A 26,812-nucleotide genomic window follows, 5' to 3' on the forward strand; every position below is an offset into this window, starting at 1 on the left:
GCTCTTCCGCCAGCTACAGCAGATGACATACAGCCTGATTGAGTGGCGGTCACAGATCCTGTCTGGAACACTCCCCAAGGATGAATTGGCAGAGCTCAAGAAGAAGGTCACAGCCAAAATTGATCATGGGAACAGGTAAACCAAAGATGTCTTTTCAGTGAGAACTTGGAAAAAGATGGACATTTATGCTAAGAACACAGCTCACCACAAGCTTTTGATCTTGGAGTTGCCAAAGTATGATGCGTACAGCTCTCCTTTTGCCTTAGAAAACATTTAATTTTGTTGAAAAAAAAAAATTGGCAGGCCCTTCATGGGCCAGACCCTGTGCTGGATCTCTGATCTCAAGGAGATGACAGAGGAACGGAGAGACTGGGTTTTGGATCTAAGTGACTCCACTGCCAAACAGACTGAAAAGGACTGAGCATTTGAAGCCAACATTTTCAGAGACCTGGCACTATCTCTCTATTGTTAACAATGCATTTTAAATCAGTATCAGACTCATTTTCTCTCTCTCCATCTTCCCCTAACTGGGACCTTGTATACAGTTCGTGGAAACCAGATTTGCCGAAATAGTAAAACATGTTTTTAACCTTTTGGTTATGTATCTAATAACTTCTAAAGAGTTAATCACTTCATTAATCTTCTGTTTAGCTCAGGCAGATATGTAGGTTCTAGATATTACTATCTTTTAGAAAATGAAAAATTCAGTCAAATCCTCAATATTTATGGTGACCTAGGATCACCCCTCCTGATCAGCTCTTTTTAAAAGACTGGGTTGGTTCCTCAGTTGGTTTTCGTCGATGATTCATTTGACAGTCTCATTTTCTAAATTTCCTCAATTTGTGCACATGTGATTTATTTCCTCCCCCTTTGCCCTATTTCTCTGACCTCACTACTCTTGGAAATGCTTCCCAGACCCTTTAAAATACAGCCCATTGTGCTACTCATTTAAATGTTGTAGACTTTGACAACTGTATTCAGAAATAGCTGGAGTAAACAGTGTACAAGATTCAGAGTCAACCATTGTTCATGAAATCTTTCCTATGTACACTTCACATATGTCACCTAATTGTAACCCTTTGAGGTGGCTACTGTTCCCATTTTATGGTTAAAGAAGCAGATCAATTAAACTTTACCGATTTCCTTCCATGTCACATAAATAATAAGTGGGATACCTTAAGTTTGAACCCAAAGCTTTTGATTCCATGTCTGATGCTCCCTTCTTAGGGTTAAGAATGAACAGTTCCCTCCCTCATCGCTTGTCCATATATAAAACTATAATCACAATGTTTGCATCGCCAGTCATGTAGTGCTGGAGGACTGTTAAAAAAATCAGCAAAGATGGGAGAAGGCAGCTCCCCCTTGCATATACATATGCTGCCTCTGTATTTTTAAGCCTTGTCACGGTAGGGCATTGGCTTGGGGACCTGATCTCTGGCACAGGATGTTAACATCCCACAAACAGCAGAACATGCCTGCTCTCCCATTCCAGCCCCTGGAAGCAGCTCAAGAAATTACACTGCTCCATCAGTGCATCAGTGGCCCAGTCTCTGAGCAGCCACCAAGGCTCATTGCTCATGAGTCTGGGTGGCCTGTGGGTCTGGTTGCCATAGAAAGGAACCTGCCAGATTAAATCAGTTGATGGAGATGCTATAAAACATGAAGGAAGGAAATTAGGCATTTTTGTTTTCTTCCCAAAGATTTGGCGCATTTTCCTGTTATCCCTGAGTTTTCTTGCTGTTTAGACACCCCTACTCCCAAATTACTGGTGCCTGGAATGTACATTGGGCATTCAGATAGCAGTATCCTGTTTCCACCACAGTCCCCAGCTTCTTGGAACTAAGCAGCATTTTTTCTACTTCTCTGTGCACATCGGGCATAAAAGCCATGGTGAGGACCGTGCCATACATAGACCTTATAGCTCTGACTTTTCCCGTGCGGTCCTCAGAACTACATCTTAACACAACCAGGAGTTTTTTGTGCCAGCTGCTGCAATAACAGCTAAGATTTATTGAGTGAACCGTACATGCTAGGTATTGTATTACGTGCTTTACATGCATTATCTTATTAAATTCTCCCAAGAACCCTGAAGAGTGTGGAATATTTATAGATGAGGAAATCAGGGCTTTTCAAAGGTAAGTAAATTACCCAGAGTCACCTTGCTAGCAAGGATAAAAGCCGAGACTCGAATCCTGGTCTAACTGACACCAGGGCCCATGTTCTGAAATGAGTTAGGAGATGCTGACAGCCAGGACTAACTTCACTCATCTCCTTTAAGACACTCTTGAATTAAGTACTGTCCCGCAAGCCTGTACTTTTAAGGGAAGCAGGGCAAGCCCCCAAATATTTGTGCACTGATCTTTCTTAATTCCTATGCCGAATGGGAGAAGAGTCAGTGAAAGAGGCATTGGTCAGAAGAATTTGGTCAGAATTGGTGCCAATTTTGCTTTTCCTCTTGAGGTTCCAAAGACCAAGTGACTTTGCATATCTTTATATGAGTTTGGTTAACATTATCACAACTTTTCTAACATTGTGATATGGAGAGGAGGCAGAAATTGAAAGAAAAACCAGTGAGCTATTCTTGACTTGTCCAGCGCCAACTTTTCTTAGGAGTTTTTTCATGAACCGTCTTCAGTAAAGCATCTGTTTCTAATGAGGAGAGCCACTGACCACTCCTTTCTTTCTAGAATGCTTGGGTTAGATTTGGTAGTGCGGGATGACAATGGAAACATTTTGGACCCGGATGAAACAAGCACCATTGCCCTCTTCAAGGCCCACGAAGTGGCCTCAAAAAGGATCGAGGAAAAGATCCAAGAAGAAAAGGTACCCTTCCTCAAACTTACAGATTTTGGTCACTGAGGTTCCGTTTTTGCTTTTGTTTTAAATGAGAGAAAGGGAGCCATTGACCACAGCGATAGAAATGTTGTTTAGAAAATCATTCAGATCCTTTTTTTAAAAATAAAGCATAACAAAAAGAATGAGGGTGCTGTACGTATGTTCTGATATGGAAAGATTGCAGAGATATCTATTAAGTAAAAAGGAGCCAGATGCAGAACAACATGTATAAAACACTATTATTTGTGTTTCAAAAAAGAATATACATATGTCTGTGCTTGCCTGTGTGTTTACTAATTCTGGAATGATAAATGAGAAATTGCTAATAGATGCCCCTGGGAAGGAGAGCTGGATGGAAAGGAGCCTTTTTACTGTGTAACCTTCTGTATTTAGTGCATATATTACTATTTCCAAAGTAAATTAAATATGTACAAATAAAATGTTTGATTTTTGAAATTAGTAATTGGACATTAATAAAAATTAGAAGGTATAGAAAAAGAGAAAAAATTTACCTATATTGTGAATGCCCAACTATATTGGTATTTTGGGATATATTCTTCCAGTCTTTCTGTTCTAATGAGTAAAGGTTTCTGTTTATTTTCTTTCGTTTGTAGGTTTTATATCTTTAACATAGTTGTGATAAAATTTAACTGTGTCTCAGAATATAAAGACTAACCATGCCTGAGGGCAAAGCCTTTCCAATGGAGTCTCTCCTTTGCAATGAGAGTAATTCCCAAATAGAAGGATAATGAATCATGGTTTTCATGCCTCTGAAGTTCATCCAGAGCCATTGTAAGAGAGGAGAAAGTCTTCAAACTCCTAAACTGAGTTATCACCTTTCGATAGCATTTATGGAATTACTGCGTTCAAGGCTCTATACAGGATAGTCTTGATCGTCTAAATAATAATGATTATATTTTGTTCACTGGATTATTTGTCCATTTACATATACTTTCTTCTCAGTAAGTGCTTCTCCCCTTGGGTGGTAATTCTATTTGCCCCCCATTTTCAGGCTGACTTCTTTGCCAGTGTTTCCTGTTTGCTGAAACCGAGATGCTTTTCTTTCTTTTGCTCTGTGTTCAGTCGATCATGCAGAACCTGGACTTGCGGGGCCAGTCCATTTTCAGTGCTGTTCATACCTACGGCCTCTACGTGAACTTCAAGAACTTCGTCTGCAACATCGGGGAAGACGCGGAGCTGTTCATGGCCCTCTATGACCCGGACCAGTCTACTTTCATCAGGTAAAGACCCAGGTCATCTGCTATCAACCTTGCAGAAATTCTCAGCCTTCTCCTACTCGCTTCCTGAGGAGGTTTTTGCTAGGTTTGAGAGAAGAAGTTAGAAAAGAGGGGGAGGATTTCTACGCAAGAGAAAAAAAAATGCTTTGGGCAACCAAGCCTTTTATCTGGCTGCTGAAACAGTGCAGTAACCATTCGTGTACTCTCTGGGTCTTAGAAGTCACATAAGACACATCAGAACATGGAGATGGGAACAGAGAATTCAAAAGACTGCAGATGAGAGCTGAGGGAGGAATTAGTCAGTGGAGCACCGGGGCTGTTTAGGGCAGTGAAACTATTCCGTGTGATACTGTAATAGTGGATACACATCATTATATACTTGTCAGAACCCATAGAATATGCAACACCAAGAGTGAACCCTCATGTAAACTATGGACTTTGGGTGATAATGACATGTCAGTGTAGGTTCATCAGTTGTAACAAATGTACCACCCCGGTGGGGATGTTTATAAGCAGGGAGACTTTGTGTGTTGGGGGCAGGGGTACATGGGAAGTCTCTGTACTTTCTGCTCAACTGTGCTGTGAGCCTAAAACTGCTCTAAAAAATGATAAAAATGATAAAAGTCTTTGCTGAACCCTGTAGTGGCATTACTCCTGAGAAGCTAAGAAAACAGATTTATTTTTGAGAAGATGGTTAAAAGTAATTACCGACAAATGGTTTATTTCTAAACTAGAGATTGTATTTGAGTGTGATGATGTGGATTCCAGGGGATGGATTTAGAATGATTATTATAAAATTATATTCTTGATTCAGCAAAGCTGAAACTTTTAGACAAAGAATTAGAGATGGAAAAAAGACCCCAGACAGAAACGGGTAGACTCAGCGTCTGTGCCTGTCTTGAGGAGTATTCGTCACGGGCCCATCCTAGGTGTGCCTCCTGGAGCTTGGCACACATCTCCAAAACCAGGGGACCAGAGAGTATTCGTTAGTGTGCTGTCTGATGAATTTAACTGAGCTTTTCTGGGCCTTTCTTTTACCCTTTAAGTCTATACTGTGGGCAGTTTCATTCCCAATTAGCCCCTCATTAACAATCATTTTTCCCCTTCACCAGTGAGAATTATCTAATTCGTTGGGGCAGTAACGGGATGCCCAAGGAAATCGAGAAGCTTAATAACCTCCAAGCGGTCTTCACTGTAAGTCCTACCTTATGTTTAATCATTTTCTTTGTTTATGGTATCAGTGGATGCACAGAATAAACATATGTATGGGAAACATACAAAGTGAAATGATAGAAATAAAAATCTTCCTAATCCCCCTAGCAGGAATAGCCCACTCATTTTTTTCAACAAATATTTGTCGAGCACCTCTTAGATGCCAGGCACTGATGTGGGCCCTGAACACAGAAAAAAAATCCCTGTGCTCAAGGAGCTTTTGTCCAAATGGGAAAGACAGTAATAAACAGTAATCAAATAAATGAGTAAATTGTGTAGAATGTTAGAAATTATAAGTGCTTCAGGGAGATTGGGAGTTTCAGAGTTCGGGGAGGATTGCTGTTTAAATAGGTGGGTCAGGGCAGAACTCTGTGGGATGGAGCCTTTTGAGCAAGAACTTGAAGTTGATGAGAGAGTGAGGTACGCAGTTAAGGGGAAGAGCATTTCAGAATGAGGTTACAGTTCAGCACAGACGGGATCTAGACTTTTTTGTTTGCATTTAGTGCCCTGGCCTTCCCCTCCCCCGCATTTCTTTCCAAGGTAGGAGGAGTGCTGCTATGTATAAATCAACAGCGAGGAAGTTTGTTCGGTTAGAGCTTGGGGCATGGTGACTCGCTTTCTCTTGGGCTAAGAATTTTCTTGGGGTTCTCTCGCTTTTTTATGACATCAGTGCTTGAAGTGCCTTAGAGCTGCTGCCACCTGCTCTGAGAAGCCTGGATGAGTAGGTTTCCCCAGCTTTACTAGATCTAAAAGAGATCCTTCCTTCCTTTCCTCTATTTTCCCTTAAGCACATCCATGTTTTATCTCCATGAACTCTTATCATTCTTATAGTGAAGAAAGCAAAGTCTAAGATAGAGTTCCAAATGAAGTGATAGGAAGGAGTAATGGTCCTGGTACAGGCTCATTCATTCATTCATTCATTCATTTCGCCTTATTCGTTCCTTTCATTAACATCCCACCCCTGGGACAACCAGGACTGATGACTATCCCTGCACTGACCCATCTATATCTTCACCACATGACAGAAGTAGAAAAAAAGCTTTTTAGAACTCTTCCCAAAACCTCCCCCAACACACAGAGTATTTCCTCATTTCTGAGATGTGTGATTTTTTTTCCTAAAGTCAAAAGGCAATTATCAGCTGATGTGTACATTTTAAAAAAAAAAAAAATCCTGTTTAAAAAAGTTATCGTTAAAAGAAAAAAAAGGTATCGTTGAGTCTTTGGTCCATCTTCTTTCTAATCAGCTCTGCATAGCTGCTGTTCACCCCCTGCCCCCACCCCCACTCCTCCTACCTACTCGGTTCTTACATGTGCATTTCATGTCCAGTGTTTTCACTAAATAGAATGTGTAATTATTCTTTGTCATTAAATATTCTTCAGAAATTTCATTTGTAAATGATTGCATATTATTAAATAATATCTGTGTGCCACAATTTATATAACCAGTCACCTGGAGCCTTTATCTTTCTCTTAACAGAAGCCTTACAAATATAGTAGAAATTCAAGGTCGATGTTATCTTTGGTATATATTCTTATCTTGGAGACCTGAGAACTAAATTACAGAGAATGGAATTGGAATGGGTGTTAAAAGAGTAATTCTTGATTCAGTAAAGAGGCGTTAGACAGCTGTTTCATGAAAATAATTTGAGATGCAACTAAATTATTTCTGATGTCAAAGTGAATGAGATCTGTGAGCTCATTCATGGGTTTCCTCGCCCATTCTTAAGAATATAAACATGTGTAGCACATGAGCCACAGAAAAACAGATATATTTCATCTACACCTCTCTCATTAATCAACATACACAGACGCTCTCAATGAATCCTTCTTGTAAAACAGATGGATGATTACAGAAAGCAGTACATGTAAATTTCTGTGTTATAGTTGCCTCACAGAATTATTTGGAAGATGGAATGAAATATCACCAGTACATGTGGATATCAAGGTCATGCAAGTTTTAATTTTATTTGACACCGAAATGCATCCTGTGCTCAGATATGTCTTGGCAGAATGTAAAGTAGCAATGACAAGTATCCTAATTTTTAAATATCTGGCTTAAATAGATGAACTAGAGACTTTAGATTGACTATGATCTGATTTATAAATTTGAAGTAGGAATTGGGGAATAAAAAAGTTCCCACTCTGAATAGTCATTTTTCTCTGATGCCATGATAGCTCTTGGGTGGGTAGGGAAGAGAGGAGTCATTCTGATATTTCAGCATCAAGAAATATGCTATGAACAGTGCTCTGTTGTAGAGTGAAAAGAGAAATGGAGGAGACAGAGTGACACAGTGTGACCCTGTTTTGCACACTCTCTGCCCCTTTAGGACCTCAGCAGTGTGGACCTCATCAGGCCCCGCATCAGCCTCGTGTGTCAAATTGTCCGGGTGGGCCACATGGAGCTGAAGGAGGGCAAAAAGCACACCTGTGGACTCCGAAGACCTTTTGGAGTAGCAGGTATAGAAAGACCGTAAACGAATGTAAAATGGTGCAGCCACTCTGAAAAACAGTGTGGTAGATTTTCAAAAAATTAAACCTAGGACTTATGATCTAGCAATCCCACTTATGGTTGTATATTCAAAAGAATTAAAATCAGGTCTCAAGGAAATATTCGTACTTCCCATGTACATAGTAGCATTATTTACAATAGCCAAAAGGGTAGAAGCAACCCAGGTTTTCAGCGGTGAATAAATGGATGAACAAAATGTGGCATATCCATACAATGGATTACCATTCAGCCTTAAAAGGAAGGAAATTCAGACCTCTGCTGTGACATGAATGAACCATGAGGATCTTAAGTAAAATAAGCCAATCACAAAAAGATAAATATTGTATGATTCCACTTATATGAGGTATGGATAGAATAGTCAAATTCATAGAAACAGAAAGTAGAATGGTGGTTTCCAGGGACTGAGGGCAGAGGGAAATAGGGAGTTAGAATTTAATAGATACAGAGTTTCAGTTTGAGAAGATGAAAACATTGTGGAGGTAGATGATGGTGATGGCTGCACAGCAATGTGAAGTATACTTAATGCCACTGAACTGCACACATGAAAATGATTAAATGGTAAATTTATGTTATATATATTTTACCACAGTAAAAATAAATAAATAAAAGAAAGTGAGGGGAGGAAGGGAGCCCCAGAGACTGTGGGAGATGAATCTGGTTGTTAGTGTCAGACACGCAGCATTTACTGCCTGGGTCTACCAGTTATTCTTTCTTTTGGCGCTGTGTCCTCACCTAGACCCAGTTTCTTCCTTTCTCTCTCGGTGCCCAGCACAGTGTCTTCACACAGCAGGCCCTCAGTAAAGCCTCCCTTGTGACTATCGGAATATCCTCCCTGCCTGCGGCCACGTATTGATCATTGATTTTGGTCAAGTAAAATTCTCCCTGGAAAGTGGTTTGCCCGTCTGGGAAATTAACTCTTCAAAGGCACCACTGTGTCTGTAACTGCTTTCGTAGAGGGTCCTTGGCTTAAATCAGACCCCTCACTCCCTCCAAGGGGACCTCATTTTCCTCTGTAGTTTGTTAAATTGAGGAAATATATTTTCGGTCTTACGTTGACATTTTGGTCACTAAGTAGTTTTGAAAGCCATCAGTGAAATATCGTAATTCTGCTCCTGGAACAAGGGCCCGGAAACTCCACGTTACCAGAGTTATGTGTGTGATGAAGTGGCTTCTGTATCCCATGAGAATGTATGTGGTCAAGCCCCTGAACTACCTGCTGCTCAAGGGCTGCCAGTCTCTGACCACAGGAGGCAGCGTCACTTCCTCATAAAAAATTAAAATGAAATCTCTGTAAAAGCAAGAATCGTGGCCCAGGATTATTTAGCCATCTACATGGCTATCTATTGATCTAAGGATTTAAGATATATTCAAGGTTATTGTCATTCAAAATGGGCCAAAGAGATTGGAAGAACAGCAAGCTAGCAGCTTTTGCTTGCTTTTGTATTATGCACAAGCGCGCATGTGTGTGTTTTCAGGGAGTTGAGTATGGTGGGGAAGGAGAGGACACTGCTTTGCTTTGCTCAGAGCCTTGATGCTGAGCATCAGCAGAGGTTAGGAGTAGCCAGATATGGCATTGACAAATGAGTTGCCTTTTTTTGCGGGCTGAAGAGTCAAATAGAAATTTTGCGGGTTTTTTTTTTTGTACGATTTTTGCAGAGTTTTATTAAGAGTTGACAACAAGTTGATGTCATGCCCTGCTTTCTACAGCCTCTTTTTACCAACATTATTATTTCCTAAGCCTGACACACTATGTCATGTGGGTTACTTTGAGAAGGCTTTTCCTTTTTTTCTAGTTTTTCATAATGAGAATTGTCTCCTATCTCAGTATTTCTTTTAATCTCCAAACAAGTTATCTGGGGAGTGGACTGTTAGCATGTATTTTATGGCCAGATTGTAATTTATTAACCCATAAATTGCCAAAGACCCCACCTGATTTCAGCAGCTGGAGAGACCCCACCTGATTTCAGCGGCCCACTGGCTATTTCTATAGACAACAGGGCACCATTAGGTGAAGTGATTTGGCCCTATAATCACTTTTGGGTTCATATCCTGGCTTTAACACTTAAAACTTCTGACCTAGGGCAAGTTACTTACCTTTGCTGTGCTCAGTTTCCTCATCTCATAAAGTAGGGCTAACGATAACATCTCTTTAAATAATACAATGTATTCAGTAGGCTTAGAACAATACTTTATTAATTGCTCTTATACATAAAGAAGCAAATTACTGTATGACCTTTTAGTCTGTGCTGCTGGTGCCCTGGCTTCCCTTGATTTATGTGGAAACCAGGTGAGAAAATGTCAAATTGAAGAGACAGCTAACCACTTCATGTTTCTCTCCCAGGTCTTTCATTCCATCGACACTCCTGCCAAAAAAAAAAAAAAAATCTGTTCTCTGGGTCTCTGAATGCAGGCTCACTAAAAAGAAATCTGGTCTCAAATTTCTTAAGAATTGAGCAACTTGTTCTTGTAGAATTTTGAAAAGGTAGTAGTCTACAGAGTTATCTGAGAAAATCTGAGCTTCTGCAGAAGCTCCTGATGAATTAATTTGTTCTTCTGCTGAGCTGGTACACTGGGAATCCTCGTTGGCAAAGAAATAAATGTCCCTGCATGGTGTCTTTCACCCCCTCTGTGTTCTATGTGACTGATCCTGTAATTTTACTTAGTAACCCACTGAGGCTTGAAGCAATTAGTTTCTTTATTTAAGTTTATCTTTTTCCTAGTGATGGATATTACCGATATCATACACGGGAGAGTGGATGATGAAGAAAAGCAGCATTTTATTCCCTTTCAGCAGTAAGTACTTTGGCATTTATCCGGGGTGACTTGAGACCTGGATTAGCCCTTTGAATGGTGTGTTAACACAGGGCCAGGTGCTAGGAACCGTTTGCTCAGTTGGAGAAGGAATGCCTCTCTAGCTGGAAGATTGTCAGGTAGGAGCTGACAGAAGAGTTTAACCAAAGTCCTTTATATTGGACTCAATGTAAGAGAGTAAACCACACTTTCCTGATTCTAAAAAATGGCCAAAGGAACCTAAGGGGCAAATCTATATCTGCTCTAGAAACCAGAGAATGGTGTCATGTGAGTGTCAGAAATGCCAAAGGATATCTATACTATGGCTGCATGGAACAGGTATCATGGAAGACAAAGAATCACATAGGACAGCACAGGGCTTCTCAAACTGTCACGTGCATATAAATCACTTGGGACCTTGTTAGAATGCCAAACATGATCCAGTGAGTCTAGAGTGTGTGTCTAAGAAGTTACCAGGTGATGATTTTGCTGCTTGTCTGGGGACCACACTTGGAGTAGCAAGGGTTCAGGAGGTGTGAGAGTGAGGACTCACTAATCTGTGGGTTTTCGCAAGTGGAGGGAAAGCCAGTCTGGGAGGACATTCAACAATTCCCTGATAAGCCCCACTAGAGTTGATCTCCGTACTGAGCTCAGGAGCTGGGGCTGTGTGGTTACTGTTGGTGAGCAAATCTCAATCCCTGTACCTCTGAAGACATATCTCTGTGAACATCATGACCGGCTCTAGCAGCCATACTCCACTCACCTCATGCACAGGTGGTGGTGGCCTAGGTGACTGCAGGCACATTGCTAGACTGACTTCTAACAGATGAGTTGTGTCAGTGACAGAAGGTGATTGTCTAAGCTAGCCTGCAACTGTCAGAACAGGTCAATATGATCATCTGAGAATTCCAGAAACCAGCCCCAGGATATTCGAGTTAATATATATTTTATTAATAATAAATAACGTACTATTTTTTAAATTACTTTTAAAGTCATTTTCACAATCATAAATCAGTGGAGAAAGATAAACTATGTAAAAAAAACCCAGAACATTAGCTAACTATTTAAGAAACATAAGTTAGTACCTCATCTCACAGCTTATACCATTGTAAATTCCTAATGATTAAACATATCCGTGTAAGAGCCAAAGTCTTAAAATACTACAGGAAAATAGAAGTTTTACATAGTAGTGATGTGTGAGAGGCCTTTCTGAGTCAGACACCACAGATTTGAGTGAAAAAAGAAAAACAGATAAGTTTGGCCACAAAAAATTTAAACAATTCATACATAAAAAATTTTAATAAAGTGTTTGTAAGATGTATGGGAAAGAATGATAAAGCTTAATATATAAAGAATTAATAGAAGTTCATAAGGCCATAAGAAGGAAATTACAGACATACAAATAAATGGCCTATAAATTCATTGAGAATCAATGAAATGTAAACAACTATATTTAGTTTTTGGCTTTACCGAGTTTTAAAAATATATGATATACAGTGTTTGGTAGGTATAAGGAAACATGTTACTTAACAGGGATATAAATTGTTACAGTGCATTAAAATCCTTAAAATATAGATATTTCCAAGAATATACTTCCTAATTATCAGTGATTATTTCTGTTGGTGTAACTGTAGGTGATTTTGCCCCTTTTTTGGTTTAACCCTGTTTTCTGTTTTATCTAAAATAAATATATATTATGTGTATGTGTAACATTATTTAAAATATAAAAGTTCTTATCTTTCAATTTAAAGTCCAGCATCTTTGGACCAGTTTCTAAATATAATAGTACAAATAGCTGATGCTAAGTAGTACTTCCCTCCATCCAGAGGCTATTAATAATTTTTAAAATACTTATTTAGCTAGTATCCTACCACCTATACACTGACCCTCCAAGAACATGGTGAGCTAAATATTTTCTGTAATTTAGTGGTAATATGAATTATGAAATAACTCAAATTTCTGAATTTCTGTATTGGAATACTTTCAATATAAATACATACATATTTATTTAAGTTTATTAAATAAATGCTACATAGTAAATTTAATAAATATATTAAACTAGTCTATATTTTTACATCAGTACATTCAATTAAATGTATTAGTATGTCAAATATATTAGTATATCTTATATAAATATTAATAAATGTTGAATATAATATATAGAATAAATGAATATATTTAAATATATAAAATATGTTATACTTATAAATATAAATATCTTTCACATCTACAGATCTTATATATACATGTAAAATATATATTATACAGCATTATATGTATAATATGTATGTGTATACATAATAGCATTAATGGATGTGAAAGTTATATGAAATACATGATATATCATATACGTGTATATATAAATAATAGGTGCAGCATTGTAGATATGAAAGTTATCTCAAATGTATTTCTTTGTGTTCGTTCCACTTGTGAGATGTGTTTCTTTCTTTGACTATGAGTTTCTGCACCAGCCTGTGTCCAGCAGCCATGGTGAAACAGAGCGCCCTGAGATTGTCCCCACCGTGTAATAATGCATGCTTTGAGTCTCAGAAGAGCCCAGCCCTTATTTGATTACCACTCACTGTACGCCCAACAGCCACTGTAAAGCTTTCATGATGCAAATCGCAGCCTCTGGCATTTAACTTCTAAGATTTATGGCAGATGCTTTCTTACTGTAAAAGCGGTAGGGTGTATTATATGAGGAGAATTATGTGCGTATTCTTTTAGTCCATCTAAGAGAGAGAGTCATTTGAAAACTCAGATGATAGCAAGCCTACTTTTCAGTAACATATTGCAGTGTGTTTTCTGCTATTGTGAGGATATAGATCTGAACCCTGCAGAGAAAGCCGGCCTGCATAGTGTGCAAGAGAACAAAATGACAGCTGAGAAGACTGGAGACCATTGTGCAGCACCAGACTGCTACGTAGTTACTGATAGCGCTTGTGCTGTCAATAGAATGGAAGCTGTGTTTGGTTCTTTGGTCACCCTGTCTGAACCTCAGCCTGATGTGGTTATTGAGGTGAAGCTTGTTTGCTGGTGCCTGTGCCATTGCAGCCCTAAATATAGTTTGTCATCACATGGGAATCTAAGAACACCTTCCAAAAGCTTGTGCATGCATAGTGCCCTTGTACATTGAGCATTGACACTAGATGGGACCTTCAGAGCATATGATCAGGCCCATCTCCTTACAGATGAGGACACTGAGGCCCGTGGGGGAGACTTGCAGAGCTCACTGCCAAGTAGAACCAGAACTGGAGGCCGCATCACCTGTACCTCCCCCAGTCCTTCAGTCCCATTACAGCAGCCTCTCCCACTCGTGAAGGGTATCGAGCCATTGCCTCTGATTTTAGTTGCTAACCTTTACCATCAGTTTTGTTCGTTCTTGTTCCCCTGCCTCTCTTTGCCCCAGGTCATTTGCAAGATGAATTTGGTGTGTAAGATAGGCACCCACTGGAAAAGTAATGGAAAGATAGAGCCCTCTGGTTAGGTGTGTTTAGTGCGTATATTTCGAAACCATTCCTGTAGGACCCACCACTATCTGAGCATGTGCTACGGAGACGTCCTCTTTTTCCCTCACCTCTTATTTCTGACTTTCCCAGAATTGCCATGGAAACCTATATCCGGCAGAGGCAGCTAATCATGTCACCGCTGATAACATCCCATGTGATCGGGGAGAATGAGCCACTCACTTCAGTCTTGAATAAAGTGATAGCAGCGAAGGAAGTGAATCACAAAGGACAAGGTACACAGCTATGTACTCAGCTGGGAGGGGACTTTGGCGGGGACATTCAGAGCTGCGTCCCTGGACTCCTGCCCTTTCGTTGTCTTTCTCTGGTACAAAACAGACCTTGCCGGGTACTGTCCACCTCAGCTTCCTGCTAAAGGCATTTAACACTAAGGAACACCCAGAATGCATCCAACACTGTATTGGATTACAGCTGTGTTCTGTAAATTCGATGGAACAAATTTTTATCCCAAGAATTTCTTCACTTTTGTCTACTCTATAATCCTTGACTCTAGGTAAATGCACAAAAACACAGAATTTTGAGGATAGTTATGTTTTACATCTGAATATGTTTTTCCTGTTACATTTCCTAACATTGAAAGCAAGGAGACCAAAATAATACAAATAAATATGTATTGATATAAAACAATGGGCTATCTAGCAAAACATTTTTAGTTGTTTTTAGTATCTCCATATAGTGTTCTGTTGACACAGTTTTAACTAAAAGAAGTTCTGCTCATTTAAACTGCATTTTAAATTGAAATAAGGGGAAATCGTTAAACATTTTAAATTCAAATACCAAGATGGTGATGATTTTTGTATAATTTTGAAGATTGAATCACTTTTTTTTTTTTTTCCTACTACCTGTAACTGTCTTCCAAAGTGGAGGCAGTCAGGAAGCACATTATTTTTAGGACATTTAGTTTCCATGTATTCACAATTATTCTGAGTGGGAAAGACACATGAGGAATCATTCAAGAATCAAAACAAATAACTAAATATCTTTCTGTTTTGGAACTTCTAACCTTAGGATGTAATTTGTTAGAGTGGAAAACCCTTACACTAAATAGATTGCTTTGTATGTGTAATTATTTTTAACAGAACTGAAAAAAATATCATTTCTTCTCTTGCTGCTTAATAAAACAAGCACTTTTCAAATGTCTTTATGTTCTTCATAGATACTTTTTGTGGCTGCATAATAGTCTATTGCTTAGATTTAAGAAAATGAAATCCCCTATGTAAACACTTAGTGTTCTCTAATTTTTCACCATTATAAACTGAAACAGCTCTGCTAGAACCATCTTTAAACTTGCAGCTTTTTCCATATTTAAGGCAACCTTCCTGCAAAATTTCCCAGAAGTAGGGTTTCTGGGTCAAATCACGAGAAGAAGCTTATACCTCGAAATGTATGTATTGCCAGATTGCTTTTCATAGATTTCTACCCATGGGTACTAATTACCATCTTGCTCACTTTGCAATTGATATTTTGAAACCTTTACCTGTTTAAAAGTTAAAAAAATTGACTTCCATAGTTGTGTTGTATTTAAAAAAACTCAGTGGTTAATTATATAGTCGTCATATGTATTTATGAATTTTCTAAAGTTTTCCTTCTTAGTTTCTATAAGCAGTTTGTAAATGAACATAACCTATGCGGGACACGTTTTTCAATTTTTGGTTTGCCAAATATTTATAAATTTCTTGTACTCCCTTATGGATTGTCTATTCATGTCCTATTTATTTGTGAGGACCTTAATGTTTTTCTTCTAATGAGTATAAATTTATAATTTTTAAAGTATTTCATCATTTTGTAGTATGCCTTTTACTTTCATATGAATATCAATACTTTCACTTAGTACACATATAATTCTTTTCCTTTTATGATTTCATTTGTTTCTCTAAGAAAAATGGTTCATTCTTAGAGATTTAATAACTATGCATTTTTTCTTGTAATTTTCTATCTTTTTTACTTACTTTTTTAATATTAGGAATTTATTTTAATGAAAATGTGAGGTGAGAAATTAGATCGATTCTGTTCTAAGTAATAAGAAATTACTCCAGCACATTTATGATTTTTTTCATGATCTGTTATTCTTTTGCTATACGTTAAATTATCATATATCACTGTACTTAACCTCATTGTTTCTATTGATTTATATATCTTCTACCACTAATAGCACACATTACTATAGATTTACAGCATTTTGGTGTCTGCTAGGAGCTATCTTTACTTTTTTCCACTCAAAGTAAACATCTGTTCACATCTCTGTCAAATTCTCAAAGTCCTGTTGTGATTTTAATAGGAGTGTCATTAAAATTATAAGTTAATTGGGGAAGAATTTTCATCTTTATAATACAGTATCTGTATATCGATACAACACATATTCTCAGTATTTGTGCGTGTGTGTATTATATGGGTCATACAGAGAACTAAAAGTTTATCTTTTTTTTTTTTGAAGGACTTTGGGTATCCTTGAAGCTATTGCCAGGTGACCTCACGCAGGTTCAGAAGAATTTTTCACACTTGGTGGATAGATCAACAGCCATTGCCCGAAAAATGGGCTTTCCTGAAATAATACTCCCAGGTAAACACTCTGCTTGATTCACCTGTTCTGCTTCTTCCTTCTGTGAAGCAGTTACTTCTAACAAGACAATTGAAACAATGTGGATCCATAGATTCATTTAGTTAGCTGCATTCCGTGGTATCAAGACAGTGGGAGACACAAACAAGGTTGCCGTACCTTAAAAACCTACCCAATGTGCAAGCCTTTTTAAATGTAATTCAAAACTTTCTGTTCACTCTCTGTGTGCAAGCCCACAATAACACTTTTAAATGTAATTCAAAACTTTCTGTTCACTCTCTCTTCCCGTATGTTCTGCACAAGCCCCCTCTGCAATGCTTTCCTAGACTATTGTGCCGTACAACGAACGAAGGCCGGGCTCCTCACCCTGAGAATAATCTGCCTCATTCGCCTGTACCTTTTCTCACAATGTCACCACCAGCGTTGAGGTCTCCTTGCCAGGGATACTCCAGCGAGGTGCCCGCTCAGTTCAGCCCCACCTGGACCTTCTGCTCTGTTCGCTGCCCATAACTTGTGGTGACAAGAATGTAAACATTCTGCAGTTCCCTTAGTTTCATCTTATTTGCCACCCCATGTTGGTGATCTGCATATGTGTGCTCCTGAATTTACTGATTTAGCCCATTTAATTTCTTAATCTTCATAGTAGAAGGAGTTCATTCCTTCAAGGAACTTTATATAATACATGTACGTATTATATAAAGTGTATATGTTACAAATAAATAATAAAATGAGAATATAGTATATATATTTTATACACAGATGGATAGAATATATAAATAAAGAATCTTGAGCATGTTAGAAAAACTCTAGAAAATGAAGCTATTACGTAAAAATTCAGGGTTTTTTTTTTTAAAGTAATACGTGATATTATTCTTCCTTTGAGAGATTAAAGAGCAGTAATAATTTGTCACTGCGTACTTTGTCTTCACACAGTAGGTATTAAAAGAATATTTGTGGAATGAATGAGTAAAGGAGCTATAAAGTGGAAATTACCAGTTCTCAGGAAAGAAGGTAGTTTCTCATCTGCCTTCCAGAACCATTTCACCCTAATACATACTCATCAACACTTTGGGAAAATGTTTTGTCGTCTTGTTTAAAAAATAAGTATTCGTAATATTGCTATAACTGAAAGCAGTTTTATTGCTACAGCAAGACAGAAATCTGAAAAAAAAAATGAAGTAGAGAAGTTTATTTTCTGGACAAAATGAATTTGTCTTTGAAATCTGTTCAGAAAGATTCTTTATAGCTATAGGATTGGTTCATAGACTGCCAGAGCTATAACAGGCTTTAAAAATCATCCAGGCTGGTGGTTCCCAAATGCTAGTCTTGGATCGCCTAATTAGAATTACTTGGGAAACATTAAAATACAGATTCCCAGATTTTTTTCAAAAACTCTGATTTAGTTTGTAAGTAAGACCACGGCTCCCCAGGCGATTCTGGTAATGGGCCGGGTTTGAGAAATAGAGATTTAGACCAAAGTTCCTCACCTTGTAGCTCCTCGTTTACACAGGCTCCAGATGCATCTGAAGCTCTTCCCTCTACCCCACTTTCCCCTCTAGCCAAAACGCTCTTACTTTCTGCCCTCATCTTCTCAGCTAGATTCTTGGAAGCGATTATTTACTGTCTCTGTTTTCATACCTGCCAGCTACCCTGCAGCTGCTGCAGAAGGGCTGTCACTAGAGGCACCAAACGTTGCAGTGTCACTAAGTCCAAAGGATATTTCTTAGCCTAATGCTCATCTCTGGTCTTTTGGCAGCATGTGACACTGTTGATCACATTTCCCCCTCCTCATTGGTGACCTCATACTCTTCTCTTTTTCTCCATTCTCTTGAGGCCTCTCCTAGAACTCTTCTGCCACCTTATCATCTTCTACCTCACCTTTAAAGGTTAAAGTTCCTCGGTATTTAGTCCTTAAGCCCTGTATTAGTTCTGCCTGGGCTGCCATAACAAAATTCCACACTCTAGTGGCTTAAGCAACAGCAGTTTATTTCCTCACAGTTCCAGAGACTGACAGTCAAAGATCAAAGTGTCAGCAGGGTTGGTTCCTTCTGAGGCTTCCCTCCTTGGCTTATAGATGGCCACCTTCTTGCTGTGTCCTCTCATGGGCACCCCTTGGTCTGTGTGTTATCTGTGTCCTAATCTCTTCTTATAAGGACACAAGTCATATTGGATTTGGGCCCAACATATGACCTCATTTTACCTTAATCACCTCTTCAAAGGGCCTATCTCCAAATACAATCACATTTTGAAGTACTGAGGGTTAGGACTTCAATGTAAGAATTTAAGGGGACACAGTTCAGCTTATACCAGGCCTCCTTTGCTTCTCACCTATATTCTCCCCATAGATGGTCTCGTCCAGTCACTTGGCCTCTGTATGACAGTTGCCTTCAGATTCCTATCTCTCACCCCAGGACCCCTCCTCTGAAGTTTGTTACCATAGATCCAACTGATTTCTGCCTTAGGACTTGAGTAGGTACTGTTCCCACCCCTGACTCGAAGCACCCTCATTTTCCAGCCATCTACTCTTCTCTCTTTAACTGGTTAATTCTTACTCAGAATCCTCATTTGGAACTCGTAACTCTGTCCATCCACACCTGGCTCTTCTGTTGTGTTTTATCTAAGAGAGTGGCACCCCCCCATCCATCTAGTTGCACAAACAAGAAGCCTGGAAGTCACCCTTGACCCCCCCTCTTTCCTTTACACTTCAAACAAAACTCGTGGATAAGACCTGCCAGTTTTGTCTTTGAAAGGCCTCTCGATGGCATCCCCATCTCTCCATCTCTGTTGCCACTACCTGAGTTGTGGCTACTGTCATCTTGTCCAGGGACAACTGCCATCACATCCTAACTGGTTTCCCCGCTTCTGCTCTTTCTTACCTCATATCCTCTTTACCACAGTGTAGCGTGAGTGATCTTTTATGCAAGCCCACCTGATTCCATCCCCTTCTTCCTTGCCAAAAACATTTTGAAGATTTCTGTTTATATTGAGGATGAAGATACACATTCTTTACTTGGCCCACAAGCTTCAGAGACATTTTTCTCTTGTTCGTCTCTGTACCTCATCTCCCCTCCCTGTGAACACTTCCATCTTATGGCTGCTACCTCTGGGCCTTTGCACATGCTTCTCTCACTTCCTCTGCTCTCACCTCTCCAGTATCAGCTCAAAGAAAAGATTCCCACACCCTCCAGACAAGGCTGGGACTTAATGTGATACTTTCACAGAGCCTGGCCTGTTCCTTGATTTGTAATGATGCATTTCATCATGTGATTATTTCATAATGCTTCTGTTCCCCCACTAGACTGAAGCGGTATGAGAGAGAGGCTGGATTTTGGCTCACCATTGTCTCCCAAACACGTAGCACAGTGCTTGGTACAGAGTAGGTGCTCAGTCAATTTTTTAAATGAATAAATAAATATTATCTCAGCCACCTGTGGTTGGAAATTGAGGATATTTCCAAGTTTTCACGTTATAAGTAATGTCGCAATGAATATCATTATGAATTATCATTGCTCACATTTTTGATACTTTTGGTCAAACACTACCAATGAAGTTGCTGTGTCAGCTAAGGCTTTTGACACAAACTCTCAACTTCTCCATTGTCAAAAAGTATATCAGTTAAGATTTCAAATTGTAATATATAAATAAGCTCCTTTTTTCTTCACTCTCCCTAATTCTGAGCAGTATCTTAATTTTTTTCCAGTCAGTTAAGTGATGAAAATGATGTGTTCTAAATATGCACCCCAATTTTTTTGTAGTGCAATAAGGTTTTTTTTTTTACAATGGGAGGCAGTATAATATAGTACAGATTTTGGAGACATTTTTACAATACTGAGTCTTTCTATCCAAGAACTTGGTATGCCTTTCCTGCGTTCTAGGTTTTATTTATGTATCACGATAACATTTAAAATTTTTCTTTACTATGGGGAGCCGGGGAGGAGCTACACATTTACTAGTTAATTAATTCATTTTTAAAATTTTATGCTGGTTAACTAAATATATGACGAGCAGAAATTATTCCGATGTTGGTAAAAACCACATGTAAAATATTCTGTGGGTCTTTAAGAAGGAGTATCTATCTCATCAGATTGTTATATGGATTAAATAAATATTGCACAACAGCCCATAGTGAGCAGTCAGTAAACATTAGCCTTCATTAATATCAGATGTGTTAAAATATCACAGTCTCCAGTGCATGACTGAAAAAAAAATCTGCCACTATAACCTAATAAAGCATATTGTGTACTTACTATTAGACAGCAGTTATTAATAAATAGAACACAGGAGTACTGTCAAAAAAGAGTTCATTTTTAAAAAACTATACTTCAAAGATCTTGGTATGTATGGAAAAATAGAATGAGGTAAGCTGAAGGGAACAATACATATAAAAACTGCTGTGTGAATAGTTCACTATAAAGTCAGATCTGGCAGTTCATATTTTACTTATAGTTTATCTTATTACATCCTAAAAATTAAAAGTGACTTCTCTCAGTACCACTCACAGGATGCATTGTCGTGTTGCAGGAGATGTTCGGAATGATATTTACGTCACCCTAATTCATGGAGAGTTTGACAAAGGGAAGAAGAAGACACCGAAGAACGTGGAGGTGACCATGTCTGTGTATGACGAGGAGGGCAACATGATGGAGGTATGCACCGGGACCCGGAAACCCCACTGCCATCTCGCACTTCTTTACAGTAATGGGGGGCTTTCAGCCTAGTGTTAATTATTCTCTACATTAGGGTGCATTTGGTTTTTTGGTTTTTCATAAGGAAAATATATGAAGCCTGTTAGATTGGTGATTAGTAATTACCAGTTTTACTAATAAACCCCTTTAGACTCTTATTTTCATATCTCTCCTGTGCTGGAAAATATCTTAAGCCACTAATGATTTCATGTGTATGCTTCTGATCAGAGGTTCTTTATCGTTTTCAAAATCTTTAGCCACTTTCAAGCCTGTTCGGTTCCCCTGGGGCTTGAGTGCAGTGGCATGTGTGCCCAGAAGGCATTGAAAGGCACCCATTTCTTCCACCTAAATAAGCAGAGCCAAAGGGGACACGCCCATTAGAGAGCTGTTAAACTGGAAGGCTCTTGGTTAGAGGTCAACTACCTCTACTCATTTGTTTTAGTAATCAGGAAACCACTGCCCCAAAAGGATAAATCGTTTCCTCGGAAACACAAGAGTTAGGGGTGGAGCTGGGAATGGATCCACATAACCTTCCTTTCAGTCTGGAGTTCCTCCAAAGCTGACGGCGCTCTGTCCATGCAGAGAAGAAGTGAGTCTTGATTCTGACGTCAGAGAGGATAGCAGGAGACTTTCATAGTCTCGGCTGACATCTGGCTCATCTGTAAGAGCTGTAGTTACCCACTTTGGAATCCAAGAATCAAGCTCTCAGTTCACTCAGCTCACCATTATGCCTCATCGCATCGGTGCTTGATGGCAAATAAGTACACAGCCCTGTCACTTCCCCATGGATATTATAATCTGTGAAGGAAACAGTTGACAAAGTCAGGTCGTCTTCTGTGTTCAAGGAACAAACAAAATGCTGTGGGCCGCGGTATGGGAGTGGTTTATTCATGCTATTGAGTTACACTAGCAGTTTAAGTACACATCTGGTCAGTCATTTCACAGCTTTGCTAACTAGGGAAGTGCCCACATTGAGACCTGATTCTGCACTCAGTGATTCGTTGCTGGGAGGAGACATAGCTCTAAGTTTTAGTGAACATGCTGTACCCCAGGTGCTTAAAGCAGAGTAGACAGGACCTCACACAGCAGCACATCTGTACATGCGCTGTAGCCCCCCCGGCCATTCCCACCGGGCCTCTGGAGAGAGAAAAGAAGAGGAAAGAAAGAAGAATGTGTGGCAGGGCAAGGAAGAGAGAATAAAAGTTGCAGCAAAGAGGAGTGTTAGGAGGATGCTGGGTGGATCTCTTAGCAACTTCCACACTTAGACCCTCAAATAAATTGGTACAGACTCACCCGCCAAATATATTCAGCTTGTGGATGGCAGTGTCAGGCATGTGCTGGCTGTGTGGAGGGCAGAGGGCTCTTGCGAGATGTGTGGGGAACTCTTATTCTAGATAATATTATCCACTCCTAATTTTTTCTTTCCATCCGAAGAAAGCAATTCACCCTGGCGCTGGATATGAAGGCATTTCAGAGTACAAGTCAGTAGTCTATTACCAAGTCAAGCAGCCCTGTTGGTATGAGACTGTCAAGGTGAGAATACTCTGTCATACATTAAACCTCATTTAGATTCCTTTCTTCTTTTTTGCCCACAACTCGTTCCTACTTTATCCTGAAGTTTTAGATAGGTTGCCTATGGTAGCCAATAAGAAATGGATTAATGATTATAATTCTGTATAAGCATGTTTATCTGGAAGAAACTCAGAATTCTTAAATAACATTCTCATTCATAAATATGTGGAAATTTGAATAGAGAGGCTTGTGGTTGTAATGATGTGAATAGGCTGCCAAGATGGTCCACAACCAAGTGGAAATGTTCTCACACGCTACAAGCAGTTGCCTAACATCTTTTCCTTCTTGGTCTCTAACCAAGTTTTCTGGGCCTCTTTTTAATTTAAATATGTGTCTTACGCATTCCAAAGTGCTTTTCCGATCAGTCACCTTATGTGAGCCCCTCCATAGCCCTGCGACGAAACCACTCAGTGTTGTAATGCCCTTTCTGATTGGGTGCTTGAGGATCAAAGAAGTTAAGTGACTTCCAAGGTCCTGTAGTGATTAGTGTCAGAGCCTAAATTAGAGCCAACTTTTATGAATCCCAGGCTCCATCAGCTCTTTCCGATTGTCAAAGTCTTACGAGCTCTCCATATAAAACTCAGAAAATAAGAATTTGCATCGATACCTCAATTCAGAAGTAACTTTCCCTCAGCTTTATGTACTTCATATGTTTTAAATTATGCTGTTTACACAAATTTATATTGTGCTTTTAAAAAATACTTATCTTGAAGCATTAAAAGTTCTTCAGAAATGTACTAATACTTGCATAGTATTCCATTATATAATCATGCCAGGGTTTATTTAACTGTCGGCCACAAATTCTCTGCTCTTTTCATTGCCTCCTGCCGTTGTCGCCCCTCTTTATATAAACAGCAAAAAGCTTCATTGTCCCCAGTATATACCTTTTCCTTCTGTTTCAGACCCGAATTATTACCACAGAATATATATATATACCTTGCATTCTGAAAGGTCCTATATAGACCTCAAAGTGATGATTGTTTGCCTCTGAAGTATTTCTTGTTTCATACTTGAGAAAATACTAGAAACTTGTAATATCACCATTCTCAGCATCTATGATAAACAGCAAAGACAATCTTCTCCTGAGATCTTTAGCTTGAAAAAAGCTAAACCGCATTTGAATGAAACCTACCACCAGATCTCACTCTATAGGAATTAGTGCTGTGAGAAAATGCTAACAATGAGCCTAATTCTGTAAAATGACTATGAGTGCAAAATATTAATATACTATTAATTTATTAATTTATTCTTATTATGCAGGTATCCATTGCTATAGAAGAGGTTACTCGCTGCCATATAAGGTTTACCTTTCGACACCGATCGTCTCAGGAATGTAAGTATTAGGAGAGTCACAAAATTTCCATAAAAAACATATTTACTCTTGCTTGATAGTGCTTTTGGGGGTCTGGAGAACTAGATACTTGGAAACTAGATACTTGGCATCTTTATTTCAGAATTCCTTGGTGCTAAGGAAATCAGAAAAAGTGAATTTTTCTGGCCTTTCAAGATCTATGTTATTATTCTGTATCAGAATTTAACCCAGATGTGTTCTGTGAATACTAAAGTTTTGTAAGATGCTAATAGATGCTCTGTGACAAAAAAGAATTTCACAGTCGAATAGGGTTGAGAAGTGCTGTGTATTTTCTCTCTCTCTTAGACAGTCACACTGTGTGCTGCCATAAGGCTACAAAGTCCTGCAGCAAGAAAACTATTTAAGCTGAAACTGTTTAACCTTTTGTTGCCCCAAATTACTATTTTTCTCATGAAAGAACTATGTCAAGTCTTAGATTACAGTTCATAAAATGGCTGCTTCAGAGTGTGAACAGAGAAGAAAATTGATTGTTTTCAGATTGATCAGAAAATTTCTACAGTGTCTTGTTCTCCTTCAGCACTGCATAAAAATGCAATTCTTCATTCCAAACTGAATGTATTGGGCCCATCTACGTACCAGACTGCAGGCCAGGCCCTGGGTATGTGACAGCCAATGGGACAGGGCTACTGCTCTGAAGAGTCTCTGTGGTCTAGATAGGAAGATGAGCAAGAAAACATGTGATTAAGTTCAGGACAGCGTGATAAGGGATATAGCAGCAGTGCCGTAAGGGAGCATGGAGCACAGCTCCTAACCTTGCCTGGAGACTGATGCATAAGGTTTCCTACATCTTAGCTGGACTGAAGGTGAGTAGAAGTTAGCCCAGTGAAGGGTGACAGTGGAGAAATGTGTTTGAAAAGCAGAGTGAGCTCAATAAGTCTGAAGTGGGAGCAGGCGAGCAATCATAATATTAGGTCGAACCATGTGAATTGCCATTTTGTAAGTCAATATCAAATACTCATATATCAGCAAATAAATAGTCAAATATTGTCAATTTTATAATACTAATAATTCTACATAATACTAAGCTAGCATTTATCAAGCCTTATTGGTCTGTAGCACACACTAAGTGAAGCTCTGTTTATACACTATCTTGTTTATATTCACAATAATCTGATAAAGTACACACTACTTTTATCTACATTTATACGTAAACTGAGGCACAGAGAGGTTAGATACTTGGCCAAGTTTACAGTGCTAGTCGGTGATAGAGCCTGGATTGACAGTCTGGTTCCAGGTGAGCTGGAGCCAGATCATGGAAGATGAAGGTCCTTTTGAGCCATGTTATGGAAGAGCCATTAATAGGTGTTTTGTGGGTGGTGGTGGAGGTTTGATATATGTTTACAACAGCTTTATTCATAATACCCTCATATTAGACGTAGCCCAGATGGTCATCTAAAGGAGAATGGACAAACTGTAGTATAATTATACAGTGGGTTACTGCTCAGCCAATCTGGGGACACATCAGTCACAGCAGACCTTTTGCCTGTGGTGCGAACAGGCCATGGGTTATCCCCACCATCGACATCCAAGTAGTGGACACAGTAAGCCCAGAGGCCAGCACCTAAATATCCAGAGGGAGGTACTCTGCTTCCTTGAGAGGCTAAATCCTCCACCCCAAATGCCACAGAGCACACATACCCACTTCTCCTGGCACCTGAGCTCATATCTTGGAAGGAGAAAGATTGTGGAGACCTCATGAGAGTGTTCTGGAGCAAGGTGGTTGACCTGATTAGATTCGATTTTGCAAATCTCTGACTGTAGTGTAGAGAAAGTGATGGGTGGATAAGAACTGGAGACAGACTGGTCAGGAAGATCTTGTAGAAAGACAGGGAAGAGGTGAGGGTGGCCCGAACTTGGGTGTGAACAGAGAGATGGAGAGAAAATGCACGGGCTCCAGAGGTATTCACTATATGGAGTTGACATGAGGGTTGAGTCATATCACCCACATTTCTGATTTAGAGAATCCAGTGGTTGCTGGTCTCATTCATTTGCAAATGTAGGGAGGGGAGCATACTTGGAAGTGCCAGAAGGTTTCAGTTTGGGAAATATTCTCTTTAAGAAGCCTGTGACACGCACAGTATGTATGATTTATCGTGTAGCTTGCTGAATTGTGCTGGTTATAGCATGATTGAACATCATCCCCCAGAGCAAAATGTGAAATCGACCATCATAGCCATCACTTCTTGATATCTTTCTGCACTGCTGAGACACATATTTCTGTCTTTTCAGCCAGAGATAAATCGGAGCGAGCATTCGGGGTGTCCTTCGTGAAGCTGATGAACCCAGATGGCACCACCCTGCAGGATGGGAGGCATGATCTGGTGGTTTATAAGGTGGTGCTAACAGAATGAGGCTCAGAAAATTGCTGAGGAAATATTTATATCCTCTGAAATTGGTTCTTAAGGTTCCTTTCAGATTTATTTGTATGAACATCAAAAACTTCTCTAGAGCGATGCGTGTTTGCCCCTTAAAGTCTAGAAACCCAGAGGGCTATGTCCCAGCAGCTGCATGGTCT

The 26,812-nt window shown here is 39.3% G+C and overlaps 1 protein-coding gene across 1 annotated transcript in view; it reads left to right on the plus strand.

The window, feature by feature from the left end:
• Positions 1-26,812, plus strand: part of DOCK5 (dedicator of cytokinesis 5) — a 136,389-nt gene that overhangs the window by 36,141 nt on the left and 73,436 nt on the right. Inside the window, exons 7-18 of the mRNA XM_015593274.2 lie at positions 1-135; positions 2,688-2,823; positions 3,919-4,076; positions 5,186-5,267; positions 7,613-7,742; positions 10,515-10,587; positions 14,184-14,326; positions 16,546-16,671; positions 21,190-21,314; positions 22,788-22,886; positions 24,186-24,258; positions 26,527-26,630. The exon at positions 1-135 is cut by the window's left edge and continues 2 nt beyond it. Coding sequence (XP_015448760.1) covers positions 1-135; positions 2,688-2,823; positions 3,919-4,076; positions 5,186-5,267; positions 7,613-7,742; positions 10,515-10,587; positions 14,184-14,326; positions 16,546-16,671; positions 21,190-21,314; positions 22,788-22,886; positions 24,186-24,258; positions 26,527-26,630 — 1,384 coding nt within the window. The remainder of the gene's footprint in view (positions 136-2,687; positions 2,824-3,918; positions 4,077-5,185; positions 5,268-7,612; positions 7,743-10,514; positions 10,588-14,183; positions 14,327-16,545; positions 16,672-21,189; positions 21,315-22,787; positions 22,887-24,185; positions 24,259-26,526; positions 26,631-26,812) is intronic.

Source organism: Pteropus alecto, unplaced genomic scaffold (assembly GCF_000325575.1).
Source record: "Pteropus alecto unplaced genomic scaffold, ASM32557v1 scaffold166, whole genome shotgun sequence".
Taxonomy (NCBI): Eukaryota; Metazoa; Chordata; class Mammalia; order Chiroptera; family Pteropodidae; genus Pteropus; species Pteropus alecto.